This window comes from Apium graveolens, chromosome 9, assembly GCF_009905375.1.
Source record: "Apium graveolens cultivar Ventura chromosome 9, ASM990537v1, whole genome shotgun sequence".
In the NCBI taxonomy this organism is placed as follows: Eukaryota; Viridiplantae; Streptophyta; class Magnoliopsida; order Apiales; family Apiaceae; genus Apium; species Apium graveolens.
Genome location: NC_133655.1, coordinates 110,058,763 through 110,077,081, shown reverse-complemented (window position 1 = coordinate 110,077,081; position 18,319 = coordinate 110,058,763). Strand labels below are relative to the sequence as shown.

The window sequence follows — 18,319 nt, the reverse complement described above, 5'->3', positions numbered from 1 at the left end:
ATATTGCTCGATATAATGGTCTCTATAAAATAAAATAATTTATATTTTTCATTCGGATTAAAACAAAATTATATTATTTGATTCGGGATAAAATAAAGCAAACTAAATATAATTAGTTGATTATGATTAATATAATGTGCTTCGGGCGAACACAAAATAATAAATACTATTGATACGGCTAAAATATAAACTATTGAGTTGGGCTAAAGTAAAAATCAAATTATAATTCGATCAACTCAAACAAATCCGTATATACTATTAATCGAGACTAAAACAAAATTATCCTATTGATATGGGCTTAAAAAAAAAAAAATTTAAACTACAAATAATTAGTCGGATGTGATTGGTATAATGGATCTCAAATTAGAAAAAAATATTGTAAATTATTGACCAATATATAACAAAAATAATTTATGACTGTCATGTACTTTAAATTTGAACTAAACTAAGCATTTAATTAAAATTTGATTATTTTTTTTGTAAACAAAACATTCAAATATCAATAATATTATATCGTTTAAACAATAATACTATATGTTTCAAATACCCCTTATTAAAAAGATCATGGAACTATACGTGTAGTAATATATTTATCACGAAATAATATTATTTACAAATTTTAAATAAACAAATTTAAGAATTTAATTCAAATTAAAATTTTAAAAAGAATATTAATATATAATAAAAGATATTCTTGAATCACACGAGATAATGGTACATGTTCATTGGTAAACTGTTGAATTTACCGAATTAACCTTACTATATATTATATTATATTTTCTTTAAAACACAATAAATCGATAGTTTAATTGTTTCCTCCTTGTACCCTTTTCACCGCTTCTCCCGACACCCCAACCTTTCTATTCTTGATGCGACCCCGTCCGTATCTCACCGTTCGTACCCTTTTTTTAATCTGATTGTTCTTACTTAATAACCATTAACTATATTCGTTCTCATTTAATTATCATCGTTTAATTGTCCTATCTGATATATTCAGTTTATTCTAAAAAGTATAAATTAATATAAATTTAATTATTAATATGCAACTAATAAGATAATAAATATTAGAAAAAATTGTGTGCATTGCACGTGATAATAAGCCAAACATTAAAATTTTGGTTGGTAGATCATTAATTGTTCAATTCTAATTATAATTGATATTGAAGTCAACTTTGAGGACCAAATTTATTTACTAATTCATAACGACTTCATTTCGATTGATATTAAAGTCAACTTTCTCTATCAATTTAAATTCTAATTAATATTGAGGTATATATTATTTAAATTGATATTGATGTCAACTTATTCTACTAATTTAATTTTTATTTAATAAAATTCTAAAACAATCGTTACCATAACTGTCAATAAAAATATTAATTGATTAAAATTAAATATAGATATTATAATATTTATCATATAGACATTATAGGTAGCTATGTTTATACTATCAATATAAAATTAATATTTTTTTTTGACTAAAATATGTTATCTTTTTTATTTTTTACAACTATAACACCTCTTTTTCAAAAGTATTACGGACAATTATATTATATCCATAAAATATATTATATTCATGCTATATTATAATAAACGGTGTTCATGCTAAAATAGAATAATAATACTACTGACGCTATGAAAATAATTATATTATTAATCTGGGCTTAAAAAATTAAATTAAAAGATAATTCATTGGTCGATATAATGGTATCGGGTTAAAAAAAATATCACTTACTCCTTTAACAACTATAACTAATGCAAAATTGAAAGAAAAATAATAAAATAATAATAATTAAAACAACCGTGCATCTCACGGGTTTTAATCTAGTATAAATAAAGTCTAAACTTACAAATAGAATCCGAAAAAATGCAAAAAATCGTTTATTAATACTTAAAAAATAATATTATTAAAATTATTAAAAAAAATCAATGGCCTACCAGGCTCTATCCGCGGGTTTAAACGGGATTTATTACTTTTAAAGAAATTTGGTCCGATCCGGTCCGATCCCACCTGAATTTAGAAAAAAAAACCGACCTAACCTGTTTTTAAAATTTTTATTTTTTTAAAAAAAAATTCGGCCTAAATTCGGCACGGTCCGATTTCTGGGCTCTGCTCTATCAAATATTGTAATGGCTTGAACGGAAAGCCAAGCCGAGAGAAAAGAAGGCGGGGGCAGTGATCAGCAGCTTACCAAACACTGATTGGACGACAGCTAGATGGCAACCCAACATGGGTCAGTTCAGCTCCGTCCAGCTGGCAGAACGGATCACGTTCTCGTCTGACCCCACACGCTGCTTTCTTCCAGTATTGTAATTGTAAACCCTCCTTTCCGGGTCGGACCAACCCGTTTTTTAAATTATCAAATTAATCAAACTTATTTGATAGGTTTTCAACATAATAACTTTTCTGATTATCAGTAAATTAAAAGAAATTATTGAATAAAATTTACTAACAATAAAATTTATTAATTTTTGCATGAAAAATTAATAACTCTCCTCAGTACATTCTTAGGGGCATATTTATGAAAATAATTCTTAATTTTGTTTTTTAACTATATACAAATATTTTCAAAATATTATATGAAAATAGAATATGAATGCTTGATTTGCAAAAAGAAAAACGACAAATTAAGTTAATTGCAGCCCACGGTAACGGACGTGATCAAACAGGAATATAGAATTGCTAGGCTTTTGTCAGGGTTGTTTGGATTAGTATTTATCTTACTTTGTTGTTATTTAATTCTAAAATCATACATAAAAACAAATTTGTCAACCTCATACATAATTTACAATTATCAGCTGTATGTATATATTTTTTGACCGACTAAGGGGCTGTTTGATAAATCTGAATTAAAAACACTGAATCATTAAATTATCTGAATATACTGAATGAATAATTTATCTGAATGAAAAGATTACTGAAAGAAAATTACTGTTTGATAACAATTATGTAAAAATATCTTAATGATGATATATTTACTGTTTTACCCTCAAACTTGTTTATTCAATACTGATTGATGTGATCAGCGATTGAACTGAAAAAAATAATATTAATTCTAAATCTCTAGTTCAAATGTAATATTACAAAAAATGTCATAAAATATCCAAAATGAATTTAATACAACGTGACACATGTACTTAGGAAAAAAGAACTAGTAATGAAATCTACATTCTTTCTAATTGATTTGCGATTTGATCACGAAAATTATTCATATATTGCACTCCTTGAGTCCTCCACTGTTGTCTATAGTGTTGTTCTCGATTCAACTGACCTTCATTTCTATTTTCCTCTTCTTCATCGTCTGAACTTGTTGCATTGTCATATTCAGCAAATAAAGTGTCATCAATTTTCTTCATCCTAATAAAATTATGAACCGCAAAATAAACTATAATTATATCTTTTTGTACGGAAAAAGGATAGGGAGCCATTTGTTTTAGGATCGGAAATCTTGATTTTAATACTCCATATGCCCGTTCAATAACATTTCTGAGTCGTGCATGTGCATGATTAAACTTTTCTTGTCTTGTTAAAGGACGACGACCATTAAAATCTGCTGCCCAATATCTTGTATTTCGAAATGGCGTCATAAACCCTATTGTGTTTGTATATGCAGCATCACATAAATAATATTTATCTGTAATTGTATGAAATAAGTTTAAATATTAAATAATAATAATAATAATAATAATAATAATAATAATAATAATAATAATAATAATAATAATAATAATAATAATAATAATAATAATAATAGTTGTATACTCTAAAAACAGTAAACAAAATATTACATACTTGGTGGAGGAAAGGGAAAACCCGCGTCCGGATCAAATGCAACTTCTGTTAGAATTCTTGAATCATGTGCAACTCCCTCCCAACCACCCCAAACAAAGGTAAAAATTATGTTAAAATCACATATTCCAAGGACATTTTGATAGCATTCACCTCTTCCTCTTCCTCTATAACAGGTTTGTTGATCATTAGGAATAACTGAATGAACAAGTGTACCATCCAATGCACCAACCGCTCCCTATATCAACAAAAAATGGTAATATAAAAATATGGATATATAAATATAACGTATCAATGGAGTAGTATAAATACTATTTATTTACCTGGAAAATTCTTCTTAATGCTTTATGATTTCGTGGAACATCTGGGTTCGGATCAAATGAGGTTGGCACTATAATATCTTTTGCAAATTCCATCATTCCATTTAATACCTCATGAAAATAATTATGAATGGTTTGAGAAGAGTGTTGAAAATCATGTTTGAGCACCCGAAAGCGTTCTTTATGTCCAATGACTATAAAAAAATATTGTCATTTTTTCTTCAACCGTAATATAGCGACTATCATTTAACCAATTCTTTTGTCTAAAATGATCACATAATCGAATATATGCAGTCCAAGACAAGCGCATCAAATCATGACATTGTGTGCCTAGACCACTCAACAACTCTAATGTGTAAGCATGTCCTGTGAAAGCGGAAGTAAGGTCTCTTTTTCTTGGTCTCCTTTATTTTCGATGTCGAGAAAAATAACAATATATCATCATGCAGAACAATATATCATAGATATCCATATTCAACCTATAAAACAAAAATGAAATTAATACATATAATTTTATGATGTCCAACAATCATGCATATAAATAAAATTAAACTGATAAATTGACTAAAAAGATCCATAATTTAATTTAGCGAAAAAATTAAACATGCAGGTCCAAAGAAATAAACAAGTTGGGTAGTTTAACAAGATCCTAAAATAAATCTAATAGTAAATCCTAAACATAGAGGTCCATAGAAAATTGAACTAAATAGCCTGTACAATGAAATCTAAACGGATAGACCTAACTTTCGCGAAATCATTTTGACCCAGCTCTCAGCCTCATCGTCATCGAGATTCATCCATGCTTCTCTATAACTTTCACTCTCACAAAAAATTCCAAGTGCTAGTTGGTACAATGGGTTTTACGCCGACCATCCTAGACCTTTTAATTTTTCTTTGCATTCTTTTACGTCCACGAAAACCACAACCATTACAAAGTGCAGTAGCTAAGTAAAGTTATCATTCTGGTATTATTGTCCAGTAGCATATCACAGATATATGAGATATGGGTCCTTATTTGTGCATCAGGATTTAGAATCAGAAAATAATGTTGCTTAGTATTTGAATTTGATTTACTTTCAAAATTTTAAACGTCATTTTCCTTCTATTTTGTAAGATTCCATCATCACAAACATTTATGTTGCATTATTGCTTCATGGTAAATAATTTCTGTCATTTTTCTTCTATTTTATTGATTCTCTGCAAAGATTATTTCTGTTGCATTACTTTTAAGAGCTGTCTTTTTACAAGGATAAAGCTAAGGGAATTATCGATTCATGTTCCTCTTTTGGATATCTAATTCAATATAGCGTATAAATGCATCGAAAAATCTGGTCCCTTGGTTTTTCAACTAAGCAAATTACCTTGATCTCTAGCCTCTTTACAAGAGCAAACAGTGACAAAATCGATTCTTAAAGCATCTCATATAATATACGCCCTCCCTCTCCCTCTCGCTCTCATATAATATATAATAGTTAATATATAATAGTTGTACTTGAGTTCTGTTGTTTATGTGTTAATCAAAGTGTTGGTGTAAAACTCTTTCTAGTTTCCTACATATCTCATCAAATTAATTGATTTTCGATACTGGGTATAGACATCTATCCTAAAACATACACAAGCACCAAAATATTCTAATTCTTGAACAATCAAAGTGTTAATTAGCTAAATATGCACATACACAAACCCATATGCTAAACTTAACCGATAAATCTTTGCAGAGAATAGTATATGTACCTGAACAGAGGAGTGCAGCAGCCGCATAAATAAGAGAACAGGGAAGAATGAAAATACTATTTACGGGTGTTTAAGGGTCTATAATGGAAAAAACCCTATTAAGAGTCTCACTTACCGAATAAGTGAGGGGTTAGGTGCTTAGCCAAAAAGCACGTTTTGTTTTCTTTCAGCACGTTTGATAATCAATTAAAAAATAGAAACCTCTGACCGAATAAGTAAAATAACCATTAAGAGGCTATTAAGTGTTATCAAACAGCCCCTAAATTTCAGCTTGATATTGATATTTAAAAGTTGTTGTAAGCTAAAAGAATAGACAATGGAAAAAAAATGTAGTATATCAAACAAATCAAAAATATTTCCTCTATTTTTTTTATTATTTAACGTTTTAATTTTTAACATATATATGTTTAGCTGTATTGACCGTATTGTTAAAGTTATTTTTTAAAAACTTTTTTATCAATTAAAATTTTAATCCTAAACTTATATTAAAAGAATTTAAAAAAATAATATTAATTTTAGTTATACGCCTATACGGTTAATATATTGTGTGCCAAAAATTAAAGAATCAAATATTAAAAATCAAAAGGATTATCAACTTGAAACAAACTATACTGATTCCATTCCAGAAAGACCATCGACAACCTATATCAAACTCTGAACAAAAATAAAGTTAAAAAGTATTTAAAACAAACCTTAATATATGATATTTTTTACATAGAATTTATCTAGATTTAGGGAACTTGCACACTCAAAATTTATAGGTGCACATCTTTTGTTAATATTGAGACCAACATATCCTTATATATATATTTAATTCAAATCTACTTTCATCTCTAATGTGGATAATTTGGTCCTAATTAATTGTGCACCTATAAATTAGAGTATGCATATATATATATCAGCTAATATTTTCCGCTGTAGAATTTATCCAAGTATATAGGTATTCTCTTATAAATTTTTTGAGGTGTGTACATGTAATATGAAATTATGTATCAAATTTTGATTAATTTTTTAATTATAAATTTTGATAAACCGCTGCATTCAAGTCAAGGTAAATTTGACGTATAAAAAGATTTGAATGAATTACAGCGTTACATTCATACGACACATAATTTGTCGTATCAGATGGGTAAGAAAGGTCGTACGTCTTAAAAACGAGACATGCTGGTGATTATCTTCTTAACGAATATATTCTAATATTTTGCTCACAGTTGTGACTCTTAATCACATATATTTTATTTGTCATTGACATTGTTATTCATTGTTATATTTGTGTATTTTTTTTTGTAGGTTCGTGTGAAAAGGTGCTCCCCGTGAATTTTAGAAGTTAATATCTCAAAATCTTTTTGACCAAAAACTTCCTTTTTCTGTAAATATAAAATGCCGTTAGACTTGAGGTTGTGGCATGAAAATCGTGAATCACGAAAAGACAATGCAGTGCTGTTAGGCTTCTTATATCAGATAATATATTTAATTTAAACATGTACAAAGGTATATCTTGTTAAAAAAAATCATTGTTCAATTTTGTGACATGAAAAAATTAAAAACTCTTGCCCTGTTGGTTCAATAATACCTGATTTTTGGTACTAGTACCCCTTTACGTGATTTGTGTCTTTAGTAAGCTGCTTTAATTTTTATCGAACCTTTATCACAATCACATTTGTATTTGAAAAATATTTCGAAAGAAAGAATTATCGATCTTAAGAATACTTTTCCCGACTAATCCCAATACTACTACTAAATTTCTATACTTACGGGATAACAAGGATTTTGAATTTCAAAATACTTATTTGTGGGCTAACGGCAAGAGGTCATTATTTTGTCCAAATATGTTATTATAAAGAGATTTCGAATGTCAGAAACACAAACAGATCAAGAAGTATGATCTGAGCGTGCGATCTTAGTCCCTCGTGGGAACTCAAATTAATTAGCTTATTCGAAAAAAGTATCGGGATCAAAGGCATAAAACTATTAATTCAATTTTCTTTAAGTAAATGGAGTGCGGCAATTTTTTTTTGAAGTGGCATGAGTATCTCAAAACAAAGGGCCGTCATCACTTTTCATAGTCCTTTAAAAAGTCTTAATGGATAAAATCAACGTCTTTCTATTTATTGAACGTTACTAAATGCCTGGAGTTCGAATTCTTTTATTTTTCTACGGTTTAAATTCCAAATAAGTTTTACACAAAACAATAGATCCCTGTCATTTTTTGTTTTATTTTTAGTACTATTACTAATTTAAAAACCAGAGATTAAAATATTCAAGGACCGTAATTGGATGACTGAACTGAAAAAACTGGAGCGTTGCCATTTTTGGTTTGTGCTGATGCAAGTTCGATACCGTCAATGCTACCCTGGCAGGCACTACTACATTTATTGTCCTCTTCAGAACACAGCTAGTATACTGGCGGAGTTGTGAGATGAACACAGACCCTAACCACATTTCCGCAAAGATATTGATTTGAGATGGTGGTACATCAATTATATAGCACAAATCCGGAATGATGAGACATTGCAAGTAACAATAAATCTTCAAATACTTGCTATTAGATAATAATTCCCTTGGCCTAATATCAGAAAACAAAGGTCTGCATTATCTAATTACATTTTCCATCTGTTTTCCTAAACATCTTTAAAGGGGTCAGAAACTCCCACCAGAATACAATATTAACACCTGAGCTAGCTACACTGCTATCCTGTATCAACAGTCAATTCGTCATTGTACTACCTGCTAGCACACAGCAGGACGACATCCTTATAGTGGAGCCTCTAATGTTTTCCCTGCTTTCTTCAGTGCCGAAAGAGAAAAAGAAATAAAATTACAAACAATATTCCTCCTGAAGCTTTTCAACCCCAGTAGAGTAGGTCAGTTACAACATCATGCATCTATATGTGATTTTGTCTTTCAACCTGCAACAGATAATATCATGCCAAATTAATTTGGCAACACTAATTTGGAACATAAGTTTTTCTGGTAATGTACACTGCATAAGTCAGAGACCAGAGCTATATGTAAAGAACGACTAAGTAGGGTCAAGTGCTTAAATTCACTGTTAGCAATGATAAGCACAGCTGACTACATCGTTAAAGATAAGGAAATGACTTGGATCTTTAGCTTTTGACTTCCTTTTATGGGTTTATTTGGATACTTCTACACACATCCTAGGAGGATTATAACAAAATTACTTGAACGGCGGATATTATAAATCCAATCCACGAAACTTATAAGCATGAATGAGGGCCCTTTCCAAGGAATTGAATGTCTCACAATGCAACAAGTTCATTAAAACCTTAGTACAAAACCATTAGTTGTGAATGCAATGAAAAGCTATATCCGGAGCAATAAAAGAATTATAAAATAGCGATAAACCTCAGTAAAAAGTGCATGTGAATTAGTAACAGATAATACTAACCAGTTAATGGGATTGCATATCCGATTTCTTGCATAGATGATAGCGTGTTAACATCTCTGGTATACCCAAAGCCGAAATGCTCTCGCATTTAAGAAGCTCTTGAAGCTTCCCATCACACAGTATCACCATTGCATTTGAAGGATCCTAAAATTAAAGAAAATAGTAATCTTTAATCTATCTTTTATCTTTGTAAAAATATATTTGCTCACTAACAATCATACGATTCCCAGTACAAAAGACGCAAAACAAAAAGATCCTTAAGATCCATATGTTCAAGATAGGTTAAAACTTCAATTCAAGAGGTGTAAACAAGTCTCTCTCTCAAGACCACTTATCTCGTTACCAACCTCAAGCTGGTTGACTTTTATGTATTCCCAAATTTGTCTCAAAGCCTCTGCCTGTGACATCTCCCTTTCATCAGTACCAAAAAAGCTTGCAAGTTCTTCGGATATTATCACAATTGGAACAACATCGGTGCATTTACTATCACATTTATTTTCAAGTTCAACACTGGCCTTTGATTTCTTCGACACTCGAGTTGTCGGCTCTGCAAGCACCAAAGAGTATACTTCACATGTAACAAGTAAAATTACCTTAAGAAAGTGGGGAACTAAAAAATGAAACATACTTGTTGGTTCGAGTGGGATGATATGTTTAGCTAGCAACTTATTCATCTTGAACATGTCAGTACTGTCCGTCTCAAACACTAAACGCAGCTCATCGTTGCAGACTATTTTCCTCTTGTTACTTGGATCTTGAAGGTTATTTTTTCTGATGTATATCCACAGCTGCTTCACAATCTGGATCAAATAAAACAGGTTTTAGGGGTAGCAGCAATATGAAGTAAACAGAAGTGCAGTTACAAGTGCTAACCTCAGTCCTAGGTAGTGTTGGATGACCAACGATAGGCTGTAGCAAGGGAGAGACTCCACATAGTTTGTTGAGGCCACCAGGTCCGCCTCTTTTTCTCTTTACCTTTTGAGCACTAAGAGACAATAACAAACATCAACGACCAAACAAGCGACTTGTAATTTGGAGTGATAAGAAGATAACATTTAAAAGTCTGCTGAGGAGAAAATATAAGAAAGGGTGGGAAATGCAGATAAGAACCATGAAGATAAGCTTGTATAATGATGCCTATAAGCTTATGAAGTAGTACATCAAGATTAAGATTATGAATTACGAGACATGCTAAAAAGCTTATTATATTGAAAATAGGCAAATCAAAACATTACTATAAATATTTAACTTGATATTACTAAAAGTAGTACAAGCTTAAGAAAGAGTAAAAATAAAGGATATAACCTAAACACATCGTATATCCACACACGTTTAAAAATAATGTACTCTGTAATATAAAATAATGTAAATTAGAACTATTCAAACAGGAATCCTAAAACATGGATAATAAGTCAATTTTATTGATAAAAGAAAACCAATTCTAATAATCATCCAGATTTCTATTAAATTACTACTTCCATATATCTGAAATATATGGTAACAAAAGACTAATATCGATAACTGTCTATTATAGCTATAATTAAAATTTATGAGACTGGAATAATAAGACTCGTTTTAGATGAGAACAAACAAAGAAAAAATCTTTCCCTCTGGACCATATCCTTTAAGCAAATCGAAGAGCGAGAAATTCTAGCATACTCTTACTTTTCTCCCTCCGTCCAATTTACATGGCTGAAAATCTATTTTGTCTACAAATAGGTTTCTTTTTAGAAAAATATATTTGTGCTCCCTCCCTCTGTACAAAATCTTTGCCTCTGGACCATATCCTTTAAGCAAATCGAATAGCGAGAAATTCTAGCATACTCCTACCTTTCTCCTTCCGTCCAATTTACATGGCTGAAATTCTATTTTGTCTACAAACAGGTTTCTTTTTTGTACAATATATTTGTGCTCCCTCCCCCTCGGACATATATATTTACACAAACTTACACGACTAATTGTGAAAAAGGCTAACTTAGTATACAGGCTAAAACATGTGTGGGAAGGTCAAACAAGCCAAATAAGTTGTGATGGAGTAGATAATACAATTTTTACTTTTTACTAATTGATAATACAAATATGTAATTACAAATGCACTTCCATCCATATAAGAAATGTAAAGTAGCTTATAACAATTATTTGGTTTTATTCTCAACATTAGTTCTGGACAAGTTTTGGTCAGCACATAGAGAAGAGAACCCATGACGACTCTGTAGAATTACTACCCTACGCTTGATGAAGCGCCGTATAAAACAATTAAATTGGTTTTGAATTTGTGTTGCAATATTTTATTATGAGATAAAGATGAATATTATGAATTCTATTTGAGAATTTATAACTAGGACACTATTTTCTATAATATTTATAAGGCAACTACTAGGACACTCTTGGACTTGCTCTTATCCACCTGTTTTACCCTTTTCCTAAACCCCATCCCTCCACCCAAACACCAAAAACCACCATCAGCCACCAGTAGCTGTTTCCTACCACCGTCAGCTGCCCAGCAGCTAGCAATAGTCTCCGGCCAGCCACTATAACCACCACCAACTCCCATAACCAGCCATCGTCAACCACCAGCCTCTACAGCTATGTCCAGATCTTTAGTAAGGATGTGCATTCGATTCAGTCTCGGTTAACCGACCAAACCGAACAACCCAAATAATTTCAGTTGAATTAACCAAATTACACATTTTTGGTTCGGTATTCGATAAGGCTATTTCTACAATTCGGTATTTCGGTTATTTACCACGGTTAACCAAAAAACCAAAATTAAAAAAACTGATATAATATAATAAGAGAATAATTTGGAATGCAGATATGGTTAGTTATAGTTCCGTAAGTACTTTAAATTGACAAATGTGTTTTCTTATCCTTTTTGTGTTCATTTGTGAATATATGTGGGTTTAACTCTTTTATGTTGTCATTACAGTAAGATTCTGTCGTGAATGTAGTTTGTATGAGCGTGTTATATTGTCATGACTTTTGAGCTATTTTTGAAAGCATTAGCTTGTTGCTAATCTATAAATTGTATAAGCACCTAGGTGATCCTGGATTTATTTTACATCAATACACACACAGGCACATGCATGCCTACTCATTATGACTTATAGAAAAACTTATTTTCTGGATGCAGGAGATTAATGGTTTAAACTTGATCCCAAACATTTGTAATTAATAATACCTACAATCCTACATTATCGTTTTAAAATAAAAGAGGATTTGTTTCATTTTATTAATTATGACATGACATCCAGATAATTTTTAGTTTTTAAGAAATTACTTGGCTTCCAAGCAATTTCTATCTATATAATCTCCTGTAATATTTTATTATGAGATAAAATATGAATATTATGAATGAAATCTGATGATTTATTGGGTGGTTTGCTGATTCTCTAAGGAAACAGGCCCTTATATCCCCTGTTTTACCCTTTACCTAGACCTGTCCTGCATCATTTGATGGTCAAACAGATATTTTTTTTCAAATTCCAGTGCATTTTAACACCTAGATTTACAAAAGATTTTCTATAGCAACCAAACAGGTGAATGCTAACAATGTCAATGTAAAACTTGACAACATCAATTATCAAGAACCGAGAAATATAGAATTTAAAATATCAACTGATAATTTATAGGATTATGATTAGGCAACAAACAGTCATGCAATACAGTCTTATCAATTGGTCATTATGACCCAGTGTTATTATACGCGATATGCGCACTAAAGCGCAAAGGCCTCTTGGAGCATAAGCGAATGTGATAAGCACACTTTTTGAAAAGAGCATAACAGTTGAAAATAAATGCAAGAAAAATAAATTAACAAGTTATAGGCAAATTAAATTGCCATAAAACATGTTAATGATCACCAAGATAGAGAATCAATGACAAGCCATGTAGATTGGTTCTGGTCTTCTCAATAGTTAGACAGCTTGACATAACTAAAAATTATCTCCAGGCTCTTTTTGAAGATTTTCAAAATCTTCATCCTGAATATCCTAATATCGTTGTCCTTCAATTGCCTGCCTTGTATTGTTAGTGTGTTTATACAGTATATCTGTTTGTATGTCTGTATCTTATCGTTCGTTTAATGTATATCTGTTGGCTGACTTCGGTTTTAGGGCTTTGTCATGACTTGTTTCCTTAAAAACTACCCAGTAAACAGACCAGCCAACAGCACAGTCAACAAAAGCGCGCTTTTTGCACATCGCTTAGGCGCTCAAAGCACATAGAAGCGCGCGATTCAGTTAAGTTGCATCGCATAACCAAAGCGAAGCACTTTAGCCTTGCATCACATCTCGCATATGCGCAACACTGTTATGACCACAAAGGAAGCCAAATCAACCTAAAGATATCATGTGAATGAAAATATCCACGATCAACTAAAAGGAGCAAGGCTAGAGATTCTTAAATGTAAGGAGATACTCAACGAGATGCATCTCTTGAAGTTGACAGTTTCTTCTCAGCAAGAAAAAATTACTATGCTAAGACAAGACTACGAGACTCAACTTACTAGTAGTGGACAAATGTAGTTATGAGATGAAAGTTGCCTTGCGACCTCATTTTCTGAGTCTAATTACAAGAAGTAAAATCATATGCAATTCATATATTTAACAAAATATAATCTTACTGTGATTGAATACTAATATGTTTTAATGTTTTAATACTTGTCCACTAATTTACATATATGTTAATAGAATCATTCAGATACATACCTAATAGCCGAACGAAAAGATACTAGCAAAATGTTAAGTAGTGCACTAAAAGCAGAAGTAGAATTATGACAATGGGAAAGAAGAAATCAAACCTCTTTTTAAGAGATTGAGGTGCAGGCGATCTCGGGACAGCAGTAGAAGTACTAGTAGTCGTAGTAGCAGTAGCAACAGCAGCTGCATACGTATCGAATTGCAGCTGTTGCGATTGCGGGGGCCGAAAAGACAACTCCTGAGAGGTTGGGCGAACACCGAAGCTGGTGCGAGGAGGAGCAGGGTGGAAAATAGGATGTTGTTGAAGGGCAAAATGGTCTTTGTGAGGTTGTGGATGGAGTAGTTGTGGAGGAGGGCGGAGGAGATACTGGATGTGAGTGCGAATGAAATCGATTTTGTGGGAGAGATTAAACCCTAGTTTCGACTCTAGCTGCTGAACGACGTCGTGTAATGAAGTGTAAGTGGTGAAATTAGGGTTGGCCTCTCGAAGGAGAGTCTCTACACTCTCTGCTATGTCTTGGTCCGTTACCATTTTCACCGCCGCTGCACCACCACCTTGCTCTGTTACCATATATTTCTCTCTCTCTGTCTCCTGTTTAATCTATCCGCCCTATTTGTCTCTTTCCTCCACGCCTACCGAATTCATTTCATCAAATTTCATTTTTTTTATTTTTTGTTTGTCTTAATTATAACTTAACCATTAAAATTTGACATATTATACCCATTAATACCTTAAAAAATGTCATATATTTTAATTTGAGATTTGTTCACTTTAAGCATTTTCTCAAAAAAAAATTTAATATTGTCCTCAACCACAAGATTATTTTGTCTGTAATTAGATATTTCGTGGGAAATATTGTTCGTCAATCATTTTGTTGTCTTTTTATGTATTAATTGATATACTACAAATATATATATATATAAACGTATAATATACTAATTAACTACGTATTATTATAATTAGTTTACTTTTGGTGAATATTACTAGAAGTATAAATTTTACTTATAATAAAAACTTGCAAAATTATAATATATTATTAATATCTTATAATATATGTAATTATAACCGATATAAATTAAAATTTATTTGATTGTATATACTAATTAATATGATAAATAATATTATCAAAAAATTAGATATTAAGTAATATTTAAATAATTTTTTGCAAGAATCAAACACAAGTATTAAAAAATGATTAAAGAGTTAAAATGTACAAAATTAATAGTTTAGGGGCTGAAGTATACAACTTTTTAATATGATATTCGAAACAAATTCAGCATAAGTGTTGAAGTGTACACAACATACAGTTAAGGGGTCAAAATGTAAAAAAAAAATGTCTAAGAATTTATGTGTACATCAAGTTATACCTTAAGGGCTAAATTAAAATTAAGCCTTTTTTGTTTTGAAATTTTTCAATCACAAAATTGCGTTTCATATCCTTGAGTTTGGCGTTTTTACACTTTACATCCTAAAGTTCAAGCATATACCTAGGTTCATATATACTATGTTGTCCACCGATTCATATACACCACGCTTTAAAATTTTATTGTAATAACATTCTGAAATATTTTAGTTATTAATTTGAAAATAATAATTTAAAACTTAATTATTATATATTACATTGCCTTATTCATTATCGTAAACTCGATCAAAATTGGTTAATTTATTCTCATCATTAATTATTTATGTTGTGTGAGGATTTTGGGTACAATAAAGCAGAGGTTTTTGTAATAGTTACTGGAATAGTATCGTTAATCATGGTGATGATCATCTATTTAAGTATACACGTAGTTGGGTTTCTAAAGAATATGAGATGATGTTTTGGTGATAATCAGGACTGAATATATAGGATTAGAGTTTAAGGTCCCTACAGTTTTGTGTAAGAACATTCAAGAATTCCGTTTTAATATGCCACACAAGACTGCGAGTGTATGTGCTCGTGGACTAGCAAATATCTATAAAATGGTCAAGAGATCAAATCCAATGTAGTTCTTGTATTGGGTGACAAGTCCTGTCAATCGGATCGTAGTGTTTAGCTTGAAGAGATAATATTTATCGCAAAGTTCCCAGTGCCGGTAGGACTGTGAGGAAACCCATCTTCAATAAATATTTGGGCGTTATGTATATTTTCACTAAATATCTATATCTATGATGTTTATCTGTTCGTGGAGGTCGGTGGGAAGTGATATTGTTGTGCAAAACATGTCTGTACTATAACAAGACTAAGTCAAATTGACAAATCTTAAGTAAGTTGCATGATAATATAAGTTTGCATTTTGTATTGTATCAATTAAGTCTCTAAAAGTGTAAATAGATTAGACTGGAGTATTTTTATGTAAACAGTCTCAAACCTAAGAATAAACTCTGGAAGAAGATCATGAAGATCATGCCTCGGAGACAATGTGAAGAAGCTTGGAGTTGAATAAATATTTTTTGGGAAAAACATTCTAAGTCAAGAAATCTACAAGTCACAAATTAAGTCTTATAGAGAAGTCATTCAAGAACTCCAGAATGACTGATCGAGAAGTCAAGAAAATCTTATAGAGGAGTCTCAGAGATATCGACAAGCCAAAATGAAGACATGAAGATTGGAGATATCGATAAGTCAAAATATCACTAGAGATCTCTGAGATATCGATAAGTCAAATTATCACTAGAGATCTATAAGATATCGACAAGTCATTTCTTCACTAGAGAACTTAGAGATATCGATAAGTCAAAATGAATTCATGAAGATTGGAGAACTCAACAAGCCTAATTATCTTATAGAGAACTAAAAGACTTTGATAAGTCAAAACAACTATAGAATAATAAGAGATCTTGATAAGCCATTATACTTATCGAGATGTCGAGTTCTCTATATAACAAACTCGAGATCTCAATGTAAACTCAATTAACGAATGCAGATCAGTTAAATATCCAAAATTATCAATCAACAAACAAATCAATCACTGATTTGAAAAGTCTACAAAAAGCAACTTGAAGAGTACAAGATCAAAGGTCAAGATTAACTGACAAAGCAAAGTCACAGACACACGATTTGCAAAGATATACCAAGCCAGCAATAGAAAGTTTTAGTTAACTTAAAGTAGGGTTTAGTACATGCTATTGCATGCTGTGTAAAACGTTTGTTTACTGTTCTATAAAGTAAACACTTAATGCTTTATTTCAGAAGTAACAAAATAGACCAAAAAAAATCTTGTAACTCTCAAGAGAGAAGCTGAGTTCTTTATCAACAAAGAACCCAGAAATTTGTAGCAAGACATACTTGATTTTAATATAAAATTAAGTGAGTTTTGAAGATAGTGTGTTCATGTGCATGTTTTATTATTCCTGTTAAAAACATATTATCTCTACAGTTAGATTACTTTGTTCACCACTTCCATAATAGTTGAAAAAGGTTAAAAAATAATCCAAAACACATTCACCCCCCCCTCTGTGTTGTATTCATTACCTAACAAGTGGTATCATAGCAAAATCTGAAAGCAAATAGATTAAAGATCTTGGAAGAATGAATACACAGAAGCTTAGTAGTATCAAAATTCCAACCTTTGACAGATCTAACTACACACTATGGAAAAAGAAAATGATGTTGTTCATCAGGATGGCTGATTCATTATACATTCGGATCCTCAAGAATGGACCTTTCACCCTGTTAGGACGAAAACACGCGCTAATATTCACGCAAGTATACGCGATCGCAAGTAATATAAAATTATTTTTAGTTCGTTCCCACAGAGACTGGTTAGGTTAATTTCAATCAATGCACTTATGCAACAATGGTATGGTTATTATTTTATGCTAAGACGATTAACAAAATTGAGATTGTTTATAACTACGATTAACTAAGAGATTATACTAAAGAACATTAACTAAGAGATTAAAAAGGATTGATCACTCTATAACACAAACATGGGATTCTAACTTCATTACTACTTCATTCAATAGCCTCTTTGCTCTTAACCTTAGCATGCGATGGTGATGACACTAATCAGATAACACGAAACTGATAAACGCCAACTTTCGTTGTGCAAATACCGTACTACCAGACAACCACAAAAGAGATAGAAGCTGAATAGACACCAATTATATTGAGACCCTATATGTCTATAGAATTTGACAACATAACGGTTTAATGCACAAGTTATCTATCATGATTACATAGGGCAAGTAAGATGGTTAAAATTACCTACAAATCATGCATATCAAATACATGAACCTATGCTAGCATGGCAAGTTCTAAACCCCTAAATTCACTTTCGCTTCATTAGAGATTAACACGCTATCTTATAAGTTCGCGATGCTTATAAGACGAATAAGCACAACCAATACTAGGCTATCATACAATCACCACACACTAAGGCT

General features: G+C 31.2%; 2 protein-coding genes across 2 annotated transcripts; both read right to left on the bottom strand.

The window, feature by feature from the left end:
* Positions 1-3,162: 3,162 nt before the first annotated feature.
* Positions 3,163-4,203, bottom strand: LOC141685483 (uncharacterized). Its single transcript, XM_074490578.1, has 3 exons — positions 4,111-4,203; positions 3,791-4,025; positions 3,163-3,632 (listed from the first exon to the last, which is right to left on the bottom strand). The coding sequence occupies exons 1-3, from the start codon at positions 4,201-4,203 to the stop codon at positions 3,163-3,165; spliced, it is 798 nt and encodes a 265-aa protein (XP_074346679.1).
* A 4,156-nt stretch (positions 4,204-8,359) lies between these two features.
* On the bottom strand, positions 8,360-14,586 carry LOC141684800 (uncharacterized). The gene is made up of 6 exons (XM_074489928.1): positions 14,055-14,586; positions 10,127-10,238; positions 9,882-10,053; positions 9,601-9,800; positions 9,254-9,397; positions 8,360-8,750 (listed from the first exon to the last, which is right to left on the bottom strand). The coding sequence occupies exons 1-5, from the start codon at positions 14,522-14,524 to the stop codon at positions 9,257-9,259; spliced, it is 1,095 nt and encodes a 364-aa protein (XP_074346029.1). The 5' UTR covers positions 14,525-14,586; the 3' UTR covers positions 8,360-8,750; positions 9,254-9,256.
* Between the last annotated feature and the right edge of the window lie 3,733 nt (positions 14,587-18,319).